Source organism: Equus przewalskii, chromosome 28 (genome assembly GCF_037783145.1).
Source record: "Equus przewalskii isolate Varuska chromosome 28, EquPr2, whole genome shotgun sequence".
Taxonomy (NCBI): Eukaryota; Metazoa; Chordata; class Mammalia; order Perissodactyla; family Equidae; genus Equus; species Equus przewalskii.
The window spans coordinates 35,772,898-35,790,161 of NC_091858.1; the positions used below are offsets into that span (position 1 = coordinate 35,772,898).

At 37.6% G+C, this 17,264-nt stretch overlaps 1 protein-coding gene across 2 annotated transcripts in view; it reads left to right on the plus strand.

The window, feature by feature from the left end:
* Positions 1–17,264, plus strand: part of CSMD1 (CUB and Sushi multiple domains 1) — a 1,831,060-nt gene that overhangs the window by 1,375,412 nt on the left and 438,384 nt on the right. For both annotated transcript variants that reach the window (XM_070598372.1, XM_070598373.1), the window contains exon 12: positions 11,393–11,505. In XM_070598372.1, the coding sequence (XP_070454473.1) occupies positions 11,393–11,505 (113 nt within the window). The remainder of the gene's footprint in view (positions 1–11,392; positions 11,506–17,264) is intronic.

Here is a 17,264-nt window from a genome sequence, read left to right on the forward strand (position 1 = left end):
TGTGCCAGTCCATATAAATTTTAGAATAATCTTGTATATATGTATAAAGACCTTTCTGGGATTGTGATAAGAATTGAATTAAACCTGTTGAACAATTGGAGAGAATTGATATGTTTACTATGTTGAGGCTTCCAATTCATAAACAAGATATGTCCTGTCATTTATCAAATGCTTTTGTTGTGTCAGCTAATGTGAGTATATAATTTTCCTTTTTTAGCTTGTTCATATGGTAAATTACATGACTGACTTCTGACTGCTGAACCCGCTTTGCATGACTGGAATAAATTCTACTTTGTGAGGGAGAATAATTCTTGTTATACATTATTGGATTCAGTTGTCTAGTATTTTGTTGAAGATGTGTGTGTCTAAGTTCATGAGAGAGATTGGTCTATAGTTTCCGTCCTTCCTTCCTTCCTTCCTTCCTTCCTTCCTTCCTTCCTTCCATTTCTTTCCTTCCTTCCTCCCTCCCTTCCTTCCTTCTTTGACTTTCTCTGGTTTTAGTATCAGATTAATAAACTTCTCATTAAATGAATTAGGAAATATCCCTTCCTCTATTATTTTCTGGAAGAGTTTATGAAAACTTGGTGTCAATTATTCTGTAAAAGATTGGTAGAATTCTCCGGTGAAACCATCTGGGTCTGCAGATTGATTTGAAGAGAGCTTTTTAATTCCAGCATCCATTTCTATGATGATATAGGGCTATTTGGATTGTCCGTTTCATCTTGGTTGAGTTCTGGTAGTTTTGCAGTTTTTGAGGAATTAGTCCATTTTAGATAACTTGTCAAATTTATGAGTCTAAATTGTTAGTAATATTTCCTTATCATCCTTTTAATGACTGGTGAGTCTGTAATAATACTCACTATTTTATTCCTGATATTGGTAATTTGTGTCTTCTTTGTTTCTTTCTCTCTCTCTCTCACTCCTCTCCTGGTTGTCTTAGAAATGTATTAGTTATGTTGATTTTTATAAGAAATTGGTTTTGTTTCATTTTTTTTCCATTTTTTCTCTCTTTGCGATTTCATTGATTTTTGATCTTTATCACACTTTGGGTTTATTTTGCTTTACTTTTTATAGTTTCTAGATGTAAGAACTTAGCTAATTATTTCACACCTTTCCTCCTATCTAATGCAGTCATGTAGTGTAATAAATGTTCCTCTTGGCACTCTTTTAGCTGCATTTCATGTGTTTTTTATATATTTTGTTCTCATTTTCATTCAGTTCTATGTAATTTTGCTTCAGTGAGACTTCCTTTTTGGATCATAGATTATTTAACTATGTGTTGTTTAATTTCCATGTGTTTAGAAATTTTCCTGTTGCCTTTTTGTTAATAATTTCTAGTTTGATTCCGCTATGGTGAAAGACTGCATTCAGTATTATTTAAATTCCTTTAATGTGCTGAGGTCTATTTTCTGGCCCAGAATATGGTCTCCCTTGGTGAATATTCCATAGAAGCATATAAAACCCGTGTGTTCTGCTGCTGTTAGGGGGTGTGTTATGTATCTGTCACTTAGGTCCTGTTGGTTGATTGTGTTATTCAGATCTTCTATAACCTTGCTGATTTTCTGTCCAATTGCTATAAATGGGCTGTTTGAATTCCTCAGCTGTACTGGTGAATTTGTCTGTTTCTTCTTTCAGCTTTGTTTTTGCTTCATGTATTTTGAAGTTCTGATGTTTGGAGTATGCATATTCAGGATTTATATGTCTTCTTGGTGGATCCTTTTATGATTATATAATGTCTTTAGTAATTGTTTTTTGTCTTTGTCTTTAGTAATTATTTTTTGCTCTTAGGTCTACTTTATTCAATATTAATATGGCCACTTCGGCCTTTTTGTGGCCACTCCTGCTTTTGCAATCAATATTTTCATGGTGTATTTTGTTCATCCTTCTACTTGCAAACTTAGCTATGTCGTTGAGTTTGAAGTGGTTTCATGTAACAGCATGTATTTGGGTCATGATCTTATCCACTCTGCCTCTCTCTGTCTTTTGATGATTAGACCATTTAAGTTTAAGATTATTATCGATATGTTAGTGTTTACATATGACATTTTATTCCTTGTTTTCTATTTGTTTCCTCTGGTTCTGGTTTCTCTGTTTCCTTTTTTCTTTCCTTCCTATGGGTTAATTCAACTTTTCTTTTTTTTTTTAGGATTCCATCTTAATTTATTTATAGTGTCCTTAAATGTATCTCTTTGTATAGTTTTCAAAATGGTTGCACTGGGTATTACAATGTACATACGTGACTTATAACTATCTACGGATGTGTGAATTTCTTCTTGTTGCTATAGCAAATTATGATGAACTTGGTGGCTTAAACAACAGAAATTTATACTCTCATAGTTCTGGAGGCCACAAGTCCAAAATCAGCTTCACTTGGCCAAAATCAAGGTGCCAAGGAGCCACACTCCCTCCAGAGGCTCTGGGGTAGAATCTATTCCGAGATTCTTCCAGCTTTTGATGGCTGTGAGCATATCTTGACTTGTGGCCCCATCACTTCAATCTCGACCTCCAAGTTCACACTGCTTTCTTCTCGTCTATCTCAAGACTCCCTCTGCTTCATGAGGACACTTGTGATTGCATTTAAAGCCCACCTAGGAAATCCAGTATAATCTCCCCACCTTTAGATGCTTAACTTGAGCACAGTTGCAAAATCATTGCCATATAAAATAACATTCACAGGTTCCAGGGAAGAGGACGTGGACATCTGTGGGGCCATTGTTCACTGCTGTCAACATTTACCACTTCAAATGAACTGTGGAAACCTTGCTACAATTTAGGTCCCTTTAGCTTCCCAGCTTTTAAATATCATGATCTTAAGTATCAGAGGGTGTTACAATTTTTGTTTTGATCATTAAATATGATTTACAGAACTCACTATGAAAGAATGATCTACTTTATACTCCCTTATGTTCTGCTCTGTTCTCTGCTCCCCCTTCCTTTCAATGCTCCAAGCTCGTCCTGTTAGCATTTCCTTTCTTTCTGAAGAACTTCTTTTAGCCAATCACTAAGGTTAGATCTACTATCAACGGGATCTTGGAGAATTTTTTTAAATTTTCCTTTTATTTCTGAAGAATACATTCTCTGGATATAGAATTTATGGTTGACCCTTCTTTTCTTTCAAAACATGAAGAATTTTGTGACACTTCCTTCTGGCCTCCAGTGGTCAGGAAATCCACTGACATGCAAATGGGTGTTTTCCTACAGGTAATGAGTCATTCCTTTCTGGCTGTTTTCAAGATATTGTTCTTTGTCTTTAGTTTTCAAAAGTTTAGTTGGATGTTTCTTGTCATAGATTTACTTGGGTTTACCCTGTCTGAGGTTTACGTCGTTTCTTGCAACTGTAGGTTTATGTGTTTCACAAAATTTGGGGAGTTTCAGCAAGTATTTCTTCAAATATCCTTTTAGTCTTTCTTTTCTCCTTCTGAGACTCTGATTATACAAAGGTTTGACCTTGTCTGTGTCCCCCAGATCCCTAGGCTTTGCTGACTTTTCTTTCAGTCTATATTCTCTCTTCTGTTCAGTGTAGGGGAATTCTGTTGATCTGTTCTCAAGTTCACTGATACCATCACACATCTCTACTATAAGCCCATTTAGGGATTTTTATTTTAATTTCTGTTGTATCTTTTAGTCCTGTAATTTCCGTCTGGATCTTCCTTTATAACTTCTATTTCTTTGCTGAGATTTTTAAGTTTTTTCATCTATTTGTAGAGAATTTTTAAATGATTCTTGAAGCATTTACATGATGGCTGCTTTAGGATCCTTGTCAAGTAACTCTAGCACCTGATTCATTTCAGGTGTTGTTAGTTGATTGTCTTTTCTCATTCAAGTTGTGATTTTCTTGGCTTTTGGTAGGATGGTTGCTTACTGGCTATTTTGTCTACCATGTTAGGACACACTGGGGACTATATGAATCTCTTCTTTTAGCAAGCGGTCACCCTGCTTACGCTTAGCATATAGGTCTTGGCCACCTTTTGTAGGGTGGGCTTCCAATGGCAGGTCAATTATCAGAGCCTTTAAGGTATTGTCTTGGTTGGCTTGGTTGATGTGGTGCCAGTGGAACTCGCACTTGTCCTTGCTGGTGCCAGATGTCTTTTAGAGGAGAGTGGAGTGTCAGCCTCTGATCTGTACAAAGGGTCTTCCTGGATTGGGTCACTGGTGTGGCTGGGTCTCTCCTGCAGATTCCTTCTGTCCGGATATCTTTCTGTTGCTCAGCCCCTTTTGTCCATCACCCTTTTTACCTAGTGGTGTGAGAGGGATACCAGTTGCATCCCAGAGAGGAATATGCTTACCTGGAGCATTCTGTTGGCTGGTCAGAGTGGGGAAATACTGGGTCTGGTCAGTCCTCTGTTTGTGGGAGCACACAAGACACCCTGCTCTGTGCTGTCCTCTGGTCCTGGGGTCCCAAACCAGCTTGCCTTCCTCTACTTCCTTCCAGAGTGTTCCTCTGTTTGTCTCTGGTGCCATTTCCAGGGTTCATATGGTTCATACCTGTGCTTAGTGGGAAGGAGAATAAAAAAAGAGAGTCTCCATGTCCGCACTGGTAGCCCATGTACTTTTAAATAGTCCAGGCTGTCCTCACCTGCAGGAACCTGTAAAATAACTTCACTTGGGGCCTTAGTAAACTTTTTTCTTTGACATGCAAGATCAAAGTTTGGATTAGGCATTCTGTCTACAGTTCTGCTTAGAAAGGCTTTATCATTCTGATGCTGTTTAGTGAATCTAAAGTGGAGGTTGCAGATGATTGCTATAACTCACTCATCACCTTCTATGCTGCCTGGCTGGAATGGATTACAGCGGAATGAGCAAAGTCTGCCACATTGGAATGAAATGTGTCCATGAGTCAATTTCAAGTAATTGCAACAGCTTCAGCATATGTATGGATTATCTCCAGGTTTAACATTATACATAATAATACGATAATTTATTCTATAAATCCACTGCCTTATTTCTCAGAGTCAGCTTGATTTATAAGTCCGAGTCTTGTTCCTCTCCTCCTGTCCTGGCAAATGCCATGTAAAAAGATGTGTTCTCTGTGCCTCCCATGCTTGAGGAGCCAGTTGAGTTCTGCATAGATTGAGAAACTTGCATGCCCATCAGAGCTGCCTTCTAGGCTAATTTGCCCTCAAGGCTTGGTCAGTCCTTTATTTGAAGATGTGTGAAACCAAAGATTCTAATTATGACCACAATTTAAATCCTTTCTGCCTTGGTTTGTTAGATGACTCAAGTTGACTTATGACTCTGGCTCTGCAGCTTCGTGTCTGCCAGCTTTCACCAAGGATTAGTATCAGGCATCTCCAAATCTTCCTAAAGGTATTTTATCCATCCCTGAGAGGAATTGTTGTGCCCAGGTGCCTGAACAGATTACTGGGTCTTAACTTCTCCTTATTAATCTCCAGCTCTCTCTGTATCAACCCAATTACAACAAATGGTCAACTAAAACATTAATTTTAAAGAGCTCTGCATTTTCTACACTTCCTGCAGAACTTATGAAATTTACGGGCATTAAAGAACTGTAAAGACTTCACACTAGGTCAGTTTTAGGCCAATTTTTAACTTAGCCGTAGCATTTACTTTTCAATTGCCCAATATACAACTGAAATGAGCATTTTAAAGGTTTAAACTTAATTTTAAGTGTAAATCAAAACATCATGTATTATAAAGTCAATTTTGGAGAAAAATGAGGCTATCTTAAAGAAAGCAGTTAAAATGTATGTGTTATGATGACTGTTAAAATATTTTATGAAAGGTAGCATCTGATTTATTTTTCAGTTACAAATTATTGAAAAAAATCCTTTTTCAAACAGATAAGTTGTTTCAAAGGATAACAGTAACATTTGCTTCTTTGTTTTAAATAAATCATTCATCAGTGGTAGGAAACTAAAATAGTTCTGGAGACATGAAAGAGGAACAAAAAGGAAAATATTTTCTTTAGTTTTAAATAATTCTAAATTAATTTTTAAAAATTAAAAGACAAAAATATTTTATTTTCAAGTATTTTTTAAAATATTAATTAAAAAATAATTGTAACAAGCCATCTTAAATCCTTTTCATAAATACAGCAGCCAAATAAGTATCAGGCATAAATTCTAAAACTAGAGTGACACAAATCATCCTAATTTGACTTTTGATTGAAGGAACTTTGTAGTGTAGCCATGCACCTACTAATTTAATTTTATGTGAATCAGCAGACTAATATAAGACTGAATTAAAATGATGCTCACCATAGAACTATAAGGAATTCAAATATTTTCATTCGAAGTTATTTCTAAAGTAGTTAACTTGGCAGTATAAGTGTCTTCAATGAGTGAGAGTTTTCTCTGTGATAGTTGTTTTTCACAACTTAAAATTAAATCAAATGTCTAGGAGGATGGTGACACTGAAATCAGGAGGCTGAGTTAGGAGGCTACCTTTGTGATGTTGATATGAAATGCTCAAATAGGAAAGTAGAGATGGAGAGAAGCAAATGGGGAAAGGAATGCTGAGGAAGTGTAGTTCGTGCGACCTGTTGATGAACGGATTGGTCAGGAGAGAGAAAGGCAAGAGAAGGAAGTCGCTCCTGAACTTTGCTTCTAGTGCTTGGGTGTTTGATGGTATCAGGAGGAATTTAGGAGATTCTGAGAGGCAGGAATTTCACATTTTGATTGCCTTAAATGTTTTTCCTCATATATTTAGAAATGAAGGTATTTGCTGAGAGCAAGAGAAATAAGGATTTGGAAGGAGCTTGAGAAAAATGGTGATGGTTTGGGACAATAGCTAGTGAAAGATAAAGGGAAAATATGCTGACTATGGCCCAGGAAAAAAGTGTGTTGTTGATTGGCTGGCTGGAATCTGGATACCAAGAATATATATCAGTATAAATCATCAAATTCTTCATCAACTTTCATTGTATATGTATAGGAAGATAGAGTAGATTGTTGGATTGATCTCAACTTGGGTTTTTGTCAGATAGGTGGTGCAGAAAGAAAGAAAGATTTTAAGAGAATTGGGAAGACTGATGAGACAGTATACCAAAGCATCAACCACGTTGTCCAGGATGTGTAAAATGTGATGAAAGCAGGAATAACAGTCCCCAGGAATTTGAAGAGTAGGTTTCACGTCGGTACAAGCATATGACAGTTAAAAGACAGGGAGATGTGGTCAGAGAGAAAGATTAGGAGCCTAAGAGTTTTATTATAAAGTGTAGCAAAGTACAGGCTTTGACCAGCAATTTCAGTGTCTACAGTGGAATGGAGGGGAAGCTCATTGGGGTTAAAGGCGCAAGGAACCATAAATTGTTTCATAAGAATTATCCATGTGGACACTCAGACTACCCATGGAAAGAGCTGACAATAAACCGGTGGACTACATGAAGGGAGATGACAGGGATGAGAAGTGGAGTAGAGTTGACTGATGTCATGAATCTCAAAGTCAAAGGGGTTCAATAGTGAGTAGAGAATGGTGGTGTGAAATTTAGACCAAGAAGGATGCTGACTCCACCTCCAGGCAGTGTTGGTAAAAGCCGAGAAGGAGACAAAAAGAGCCTTCTCCTCCACTCCTCTGACATACGACTCAAAAGCCAATTTATATTAATGAGTAAGAAAAAATCAACTATTATGCATCCTTTCTTCCTTATGTCTATACAAACTTTATGATAAGATGATCCTTTTTCTTTCCTCTTTCTTTTCTTAACCAAAGCAGTGAATTTAACCTAAGCTACAATGAGTAGCTATTCACAATGGCTATGAATAAAACCAGTCTTCCCATCATATATTCACATAGTCTAGGGAATGTTATCCAAGAAGAGGAGAAGAAAGTCAAAGAAACTAAGCCAGATAGAAAATGAACCATTGCAATCCCCTCCCTACCCAAAATATCAGACCTAACTTCTCATTGAGAATAGTTGTGGAAGCTGAATACAATAGTGATTCAGCAGATCTTTCAAGGCATAGGCAAATAATATAAAGCAGCCAGGATTTTAGAAGACAGAAACCAAGGGAGATTGGATATGCATTAAGATAGATCTCATATTTCCCAAATCTTTTGTCCTTAGGAGCATTTGTTGAATCTCCCTTAAGGGCACCACTGCAAACAGAAATCTGTGGCTCAGAGAATGTGGTTTTGGGAGACACAGGATGTGGGAGCCCCTGAATTGGACATCAAAACAGTGAGGACTTGAGGGTCCAAGATGTCAAAGAAAAGGGCATTACAGGGATGTGACCCTGCATCTGATTGGCTTCAATCCTTGATGGAGTTGCCCAATCCTGACTTTTCTGGGATTGGAAGCAAAGAAACAAGGCAGAAATGTGCTGCTTATGGTCTAGAAAGCTAGCAGAGCTGTTGGAATTTTCACAGTGCTAGAGAGACCAAGATGGGTGTCCAGGGCTGTCTTTTCAAGGAGGAGAGCTCCTTACACATGTCATAACCTCTGGATTGTGGCATGAGAAGGAGTGAGCGCTGGGAAAACAACATGCCCGAAATGCAGCCATGAATCATCCAATGGCTGATTGGATCGTGGTGGTCGCTGTCATTGCCAGACAAGAATTAAGTCCTCCCAGGAGGAAAATGGCAACAAATACAGAGCTTGTAAGATGGTTTTTACACAGAAACTGGCATTCAATCAAAAATTACCTGAGCTGTCCAGAAACAGAACCCAATGACCCAAACCAAGAGGTAGACATAAAAAAGGAACAAGATATCCAGATAGTATGGTTATCACTCAGGGACTTTGATAGTTAACTATGATGTATGTTTAAGAAAATAAATGTAATGATGAAGAATTTTACCAGGAAACTGTAATATATCACAAATGAGTCACATGGAAGTTTAAGAACTGAAAAATACAGTATCTGCCATAAAGAACTCAATGTATGTGGTTTGACCTGGAAGATAGTTTAGTAGAAAATATTTAAACTGAAGTAGAAAAAAAATGTATGTGCAGAAAATTTGTGTGTAATTGGAGTTCCAGAAGAAAGCAATAGAGAAAATGGGACTTAACCAATATTTGAAGACATTATCACCAAGAATTTTGCAATACTGACAACAGACATCAAGATAGAGATTCAAGGAATTCTACAAGCCAGTCAGGATAATACATGGAAAACCTGAGGCTGACACATTCTGATAAATCTACTGAAAAGCGGGACAAAGAAAGATCTTAACAGCAGCATAAAAGAAGAAACATTTTCAAAAGAACAAATGTAAGATTGATAGAAAGCTTCTCAATATAGCAAAAGAAGTAGAAAGACAACAAAAGGACATCTTTGAAGTGTTGAGGAAAAGGAACAAGCTCTTAGACAGAAGAGATGGTTAAAAAATAATTGACTAATCAAGAAAGGAAAAAGAAGAAAAGAGGAACTTTAATTTACCATTAATATTCTAAATAAAAGGCAAAGCTCTCTGATTGGAAGTAGATATAAATTAATTAAAATTAGTGTAAAAATAATTGGTGATGCTTACAAGAGACATACATGAGATATACATCAGAGAGTAATTGGCAGCAAAAGGCTAGAAAAAGATGTTCCTTGTAAGAACTAACCACAGGAGGAACATGTGTTATGTGTGACTTTATAACCATAAGTCAAAGTAGACGTTAATGCTAGATCTTTATAATCTGTGCACTTTGGGGTACGTTACACTTTAATAATATGTGTGCATAGGGAAGAAAGAAAAATCTCTCTTCAAATCAAACAAGTAAATAAAACAACCAAACATAAATAAACAGTCTTTCCTACAAAGAAAAGTCTTTAAAAAGAAATACCTCTTAAGTGACTGCTTGTCACCCACTGAAATATTTTCTTCTTTTTCAATTTGTGTGTGACATGGCACAAGTTACTTCACTTGTAATGACTGTTGTCATCTTCCTTTGAAGAATCAGGTGTACTGTAAGCCTGCGGTGAGAATGTTGGGTTGATAGACAGATTATATGATTGATGGGGCAAATCATGTGTTCATATTCCCAAAACTACTTGGCTGAAAGCAAAGCTTCCTATTTGATTGCAGACATTTGTTTTGGTTGAATTGATTTTTTTTCCTCACACTTTTTCTATTTCAACGTGCTTTTCTGTCAGCATGTTGAGTTCAGTCAATGGATTTAGTGTTTCTTTTCACTGGCTGACAGCAGCTGCTATGTGACTGTTTTGTTAATACATAATGAATGCTGCATTGAAACTTCCACTCAGTGTGACCTGGACATTAATATGCAAAGGGAATGTTCAATAAATTTGCTGAATCTGTTTCAGCTATGCATGCTGTTCTTCTTGTGAATTTTCTCTTAATGTATGGTTACCTTTGGTTTCTGTCTCTCTCTCTCTCTCTCTCCATATATATGTAGATATATAGATATAGATATATGCTACAACTTTATTTTTTAGAGCAGTTTTAGGTTCACAGCAAATGGAGAAGATGGTACAGAGATTTCACAAACACCTGCTCCCCACACACATGCACAACCCCCAACATTATCAATGCTCCCCACCAGATGGTCCATTTGTTACAACGGACAAACCTACGTGGATACGTCATCATCATCCAGAGTCCACAGTTTTCATTAGGGTTCACTCTTGGTCTCATACATTCTATGGGTTTGGCCAAATGTATAATGACATGTATCGATCATTATAGTATCATGCAGAATATTTTCACTGCCCTAAAAATCCTCTGTGCTCTGCCTGTTCACCCCCCTAACCCACACAATCCCTAGCAAACACTGAATTTTTTACTATCTCCTTGGTTTTCCTTTTCCAGAATGTCATAGAGTTGGAATCACACAGTATGTAGGCTTTTCAGATTGGCTTCCTTCACTTAGTCATATGCATTTCAGTTTCCTCCATGTCTTTTCACGTCTTGATAGCTCATTTCTTTCTAGTGTTGAATAAACTTCCATCCTGTGATATATTTTTAGAAGACATTTTGTGGTAAAGGGTACATGATAGAGCCAGACTTGACAATCCAAGCATTTCGTGAAGGAGCCAGAATGTTCATCAGCTTTGAGATGCTTTCATGTTGATAATGTGGTGTTATATAACCGCACAGCAATAAGGTGTATCTCTCTATCACATAAGATGACCAACTGTTCCTGTTTTTCCAGACCTGGCCCAATTTTAGTGCTGAAAGTCCTGCACCCAGAGAAGCCCTTCTATTCCACACAAACGGGATGGTTGGTCATCCTCAGTCGATTTTTAAAATAAAAAATACATGTTTGAGGTTACAGAATAGAATAATTACTGAAAAACACCAGTGGTATCGAGGTTTAAATACAAATATAAATTTCAAGTAGCTATTGATTCTCTGAAGGAAAATCTTGCTATATATATATGTCTATGGCTTGTTTGCTTAAGGATCAAGACCCTCCATTTAAGGTAAAAGTAGAGATGTTTGATGTCTTCAATAGTGGATTTAACTTTTATCTTCTGTGCAGACTCACTGGATCCAGTGTTCCTGACCTTATCGTGAGTATGAGCAACCAGATGTGGCTGCATCTACAGTCTGACGACAGCATCGCCTCGCCTGGATTTAAAGCTGTTTACCAAGGTATGGCTAGAACATACTTAGAAACATTTAAAACTAGCATTCCTACAGACAGCAAGGACCATTCTCTGTGTGTTAGCTATAAATAAAATCTGCAAGTCAGAACAATGTTTAAAAATAGGGACTAATTATTTGCATCCTCCTTAATTAAAGTCCTACTTACAGTTCTTTTTTGCAAAGGAAAGTTTTTAACTTTTTGAAAGCTTGGCTTGCCATGCTGTCTGCCATTATTGTGTCAACATAAAGAATGAGATTCTGTGTAAAATATAAGCTATGAAATGTGTGCGTCCGTGTGGATCTTGGCATTTTATCTCTTCCTGAGAGGGAGTCCTTATGCTTATAACTAAAGGAAACATTTTGAACAAAGGATCGATTTGAGTGGCATCAATTCAACCAGGCTTGTTATATACGTCCTCATGTACAAATGTATAGGTTTTTTAAATGGAAGACAGGGAAATCTACACAAAGATGGAGGAAAATACTGCTAAGTACTACACAGGGAGAAAAACAACCTTGATGTGAGAGTTATGAGTTATAATCTCTCTGGAGAAAGAGAATGCTCCTTCAGAGAGATTGGCTTCATCTCTGACTCGCTGAGCCATTATCTTGGCGAATGCTGGTCTGCTGTAGTGCAGCCAGCCACATGTTTTTGTGAACTGGGGCCTCAGGCTCAGTGTGGTGCATCTTTAAAAACAATCTCACTGTGTTATTTCGTCTGGGAGGATCTCATAGTAAACAGATATTTTAACTTCAGCATGTTGATTGGTAATTTTTTAAACTTTTTTAATTATGGAAAATTTCAAAATGTAGACAGAAGTAGAAAGAATAATATGATCAACCTGAGATGACCTGTGTTTGTAAACTTTTGCAAGCCATCCAAATATTTTGTTGTTGACTCAAATTTTGGCTTGAGTCATGGGCTACTGCTGCCTGATCCATATGCTCTTCTTTCTGTCAGCCTCAGCCCATCCTGCCTTCCCTCAAGAATTTTGCAGCATCTTTTGGGAAATCAATGACATTTCCTTCTATTAGACACTCTCAGATAATTCCAGGCTCCTACGCAAATCTTGTTCCGTGATTACCTCTTGAAAAATAGACTTTTCTCTTCCCATTCCCACCAAAATATAAAAAGGAAAAAGAACCCTTTCCCACTGCCACCCCCAAATCAACAAGCCGTCGTCCTCTTCTCATTTCGAGTCTTCAGAGGTTTAGTTCCCAGAAGCCCCGACCTGCACACTTCCGTTCTGCAATGGACAGGCAGCAGCCAGCTGGGCCTCACTTCCATCTCTCAGAGCACAACCTAATCCTGGCGTTGATCTCTCTTGGTTTCTAGAGGTGGCGAAGAACTCAGAGTGAAGTGAGGTAGAAGGGGAATCTTTAACTGGAATGTAAAGAATGAAATGATCTTCATAATACCCCAACCTCAGGGCCCCTAGAGTGGCTGCAGGGTGGCATATCTGTATAACAGGCAAAAAAAATGTCCACGCAAACACACACAAACCACTTTACTTTGGATACGTGCTTTGGTGTTCTCTATGTCAGTAATTAAATAGTTTTGATTTGAGAAATAAACATTAAAAAGGCTTGTGAGTGTGTTAACGTCTTCATTGGGGGTTATGCAAAAGTAACAACGTGATGGATGCTTGTAGTGTCAGTTCAGATCTTTCATACATTTGGCGAAGAGAAAGAAATTTTTCTCTTGTGCCCAAAGATTAAATATGGGTTCCAGATACAATAAAATGATCTTCCTAATATTAAAAATGTCTTGTAAATTATTATATAAAACTACTTACTTATAAAACTTTAAAATATATATTTAAGCTGTCATTTACATATACTGGCATACTTTTAATAAGCCTTAACTAATTTAAAGTCATTTTCAACAAAATTGAAAAGAACCTTGTTATGGTCTTGGATTCAAGTTATAGTCGTAAGAAGTCTTTTCAGGACCAATCCTATCCTCCCTCACAAATGCCTCTGAACTGAGACTTACTTTTCAAAATAACTGAGAAATTACATTTTTAAACCCATTCAAGTATTTTTACTAACACAAAAAAGATCCATTATTGAAAAGAAACTGCTATTTCCAAACTATAATCTAGGAAAATATACAGTGGGAATTCAGAATAAAACATAAATGTATGTTCTGCATAACTAAGTTTTCAAAATTTTTGATCCTTTTCATAAGTAAAGTTTCCAAATTCTAAGGAACTAATAAATTGTGAAGTACTGTAATACAATAAAAATAGTGATTATTCTATTTGGATTTTTTTACTGTGGGGAAATTGTTAAAAGAAAGAAAGATGTGGGGCCAGCCTGGTGGCATAGTGGTTAAGTTCATATGCTCCTCTTCGGTGGCCTGGGGTTCACAGGTTCAGACCCCAAGCGTGGACCTACACACTGTTTATCAAGGCACACGCTGTGGCAGGCATCCCACATAAAAAATGGAGGAAGATTGGTACAGATGCTAGCTCAGAGACAATCTTCCTCAGCCAAAAAAAAAAGGAAGAAGAAGAAGGAAGAAAGAAAGGTGGAATTAATTTGTAAGTTTTTGTCAGAGAATATTATGAAATTGACCCAGGCAAAAAAATTCCTGGGTATGCTTTCAAAGTCTAGCACACTCTTCCTGGTTAACTAATTCTTTAGTGGTCCCAGCCTCCCATTGTCCTTAGGCTGTTTTACAACTCTGAAAGTTGTAGAAAACTGATAGCCATGCAAATGTTCCTGACCACTGAGATGCAAATGAACTCTTTTTTTTTTTTTAAGGATTTTTTTTCTTTTAAGATTGGCACTTGAGCTAACATCTGTTGCCAATCTTCTTTTTCTTTTTTTTTTTCCTCTTCTTCTCCCCAAAGCCCCCATTACACAGTTGTATATTCTAGTTGTAGGTCCTAGTTGTATATTCCAGTTGTAGGTTCAGCATGGCTTGGTGAGCAATGCTAGGTCGGCACCCAGGATCTGAACTGGCGAAACCCAGGGCTGCCAAAGTTGAGTGCACAAACTTAACCACTCAGCCATGGGACCAGCCCTGCAAGTGGATTTTGTGTGGAGGAGATGCAATTGATTATTGCCCCGTGGATGTTGACGAATTTTGCGTCTATTAGCAAATTCATTTCAGGGTCGCTAACTGTCTATATGTGCATGTTCTTTGGATTCTCCTTTGAAAGAGTTTAAAATATCCTTCCTTAATTACTCAGTTCATTAAAATCTTTCACAGGACAGATACGTGCCCGTATAGGTGAAAATGAGAAATATTAATCTAGAGAGTCGGGATTTTATTTTCTTCAATTTTACTTTGTCGTTTTGGATAAAGAGGCAGTATGCTCTTGTTTTCCAAGGGTGCAGAGTATTTGGGAGCTGAAAAAATGTTACAAGAAGTTATTGCATGTCAAGCCAACGAGGCAGATAATTAAAAACCATCCACCAAGTTCAAAACAACAAACATGGTGGGTGATGGTGTCATGAGTTCAAGAGTGAACACATCCTGGCATGGCTACACTTACGTGTTGTGAGTTGAAGTAGTCACAGTGTTAAAAAGTCCTGTGGTAAGGAGAAGGTCCAACCACAAATAGCCTTATCTATAAAGTGTGACAGATTCCTCCTTGCTAGAAACATGGAGTGGGGTGGAGCCTTAATGAATCTTCTTACTGAGAAATGCTACAAAAAAAAAATGATATTTACATTTCATTCAAAGGTTAGGACTAGAATGCACAGATAATTGCTGAATACTTCCTGACATTTGGATTTTTAGAGTTGACCTTTAATTGAACTTCTGCATGACTGTGCAGTTATTTAAGAAAGCTGGGTGGAGGTGTAATCCTTTCCACATGACCTACCCTTGCTACCGCCTTTGGTAGAATCTAAGAGCATCAGTGAAATACCAAACACTTCCCAACGGGGCAAATGGCATCAAATTAACTTCAGCAGTATGAAGATACACATCAAAAGGTTTATAGTATGAAGACTGGAGAAACTGGCATCATTCCCAAATTGTGGATCTTTGACTATAAAGGGATATAAGTATTCTCTATTAAAATATAAATATTCTTCCAAGTGTCGTATTTCAGTTTGAATAACCATACAGCATTAATTATAATTACATTTAACTCTAATTAGGACTCTGTTAACAGTCTCAATAGTCTATTAATAGCTACAACTTGAGATGTCATGGAAAGGTGGATGGCCATGAATCCATGAGAGACTGTCAACTCAAGGCCACATGTTATCTTTTGACAAAACAACATTCCAAAGTTAAAAAGATAATTAAAACAGAAAACTAATATAACATTTGAGGATTTAAAAAATTGAGAGAATAGAATATATCAAAAGAAGACGTTCTAGAAATTGGTCTTTCCAGAGTGATATATTAAGCTAGCAATTGGAGATAAAATAAAAATCATTTGTAAAGGAGATTGTCAAATACATAAATAATTATGTTATTTGATTTAAAACATAGTTGTTCATGAATTATCTTATCAGAAAATATGTACAGCTGATATTTACATATCAATTAACTTTCTAGGTTTTGATAGTGTGTGATTTTAACGAACATAGTATAGTGGTTAAGAACAGGCTCTTGAGCCAGACTACCCTGGGTTCTAGCTCTGCCACTGATTGGCTACATAACTTAGGGCAAGTTATTTAAACTCGTTGCTTGTCAGATTCCTCATTTAAAAAAAGGGAGAGGATGAGGTTGGCCCAGTGGTATAGTGGTTAAGTTCATGCACTGCTTTGGTGGCCCAGGGTTCTTGCGTTCGCATCCAGGGCACAGACCTACACACCACTCATCACGCCATGCTGTGGTGGCATCCCACATACAAAGTAGTGGAAGATTGGCACAGATGTCAGCTCAGGGCCAATCTTCCTCACCAAAAGAAAAACAAAAAAGGGAGGGAATGATAATCACATCTGCTTCATAAGTCTGTTGTGAAAACCAATTGACTTAAAACATGGACAGCCCATGGCAGATAAGAGTGAGAAACATTAGCTATTATTTACATATGCATTTTCCTTTTTGATTTTCAGACTTTTCAACAAGTAAGATTTTTTCATTCTATAAATATTAGTGCTCAGAATACAATATGTAAAAATTGTACATGTCCCTTCTGTTCTCCTTCTGGCTTGGCCAGGTAACTTCCTCACAGTCAACGGCTCTCAACATTTTCTTGTGTGTCCTTCCGGAATTGTTAATGCATTTAAACATCAAAAGTGAAGTCAGGGCTTCTCTCTTAGCTTGCAAAATCTAGACAAACTTTGATATGCAAGAAATGTCACATATCTTATTTTAAAACAATTTGAATTTGTTTCAGAGACTCCTTCCTGACACAGTGGCAGTAAATTTACTCTCAGTCATGATTGGAGGGCCACACATCATCCCTTACCTGCCTGCCCACCCCATTGCACCAAGACATTGAGAATTCCCTGAGTGTTGTAAGGGGCGCAGAACGTGTTGGGGGTCCTCAAAGCTTTGGATCAACTTGTTGCCCTGAGACCTTTGTGGTGTTTCGTGCTTTGGGCACTGTTGTCCCTCACAGAACCTCCCTGGTGGGTCCTCTGCTGGCATCTCCCCTCCTGAGGCACACACAGTCATGTTGAAGGGACCTCATAGGATGAAAGGAGAGGAGAGCCTGGGGTCCACACCGCCCACCTGTGGACCTCCATCTCCCGGGATCTTAGTGTTGGTTGCATCTGGGGTCGCCGTGTTTGGTCCCATCTGTGATGCCTCAGAGACCTTCACCTCTCGCCTCCCCTCCAGATACCCA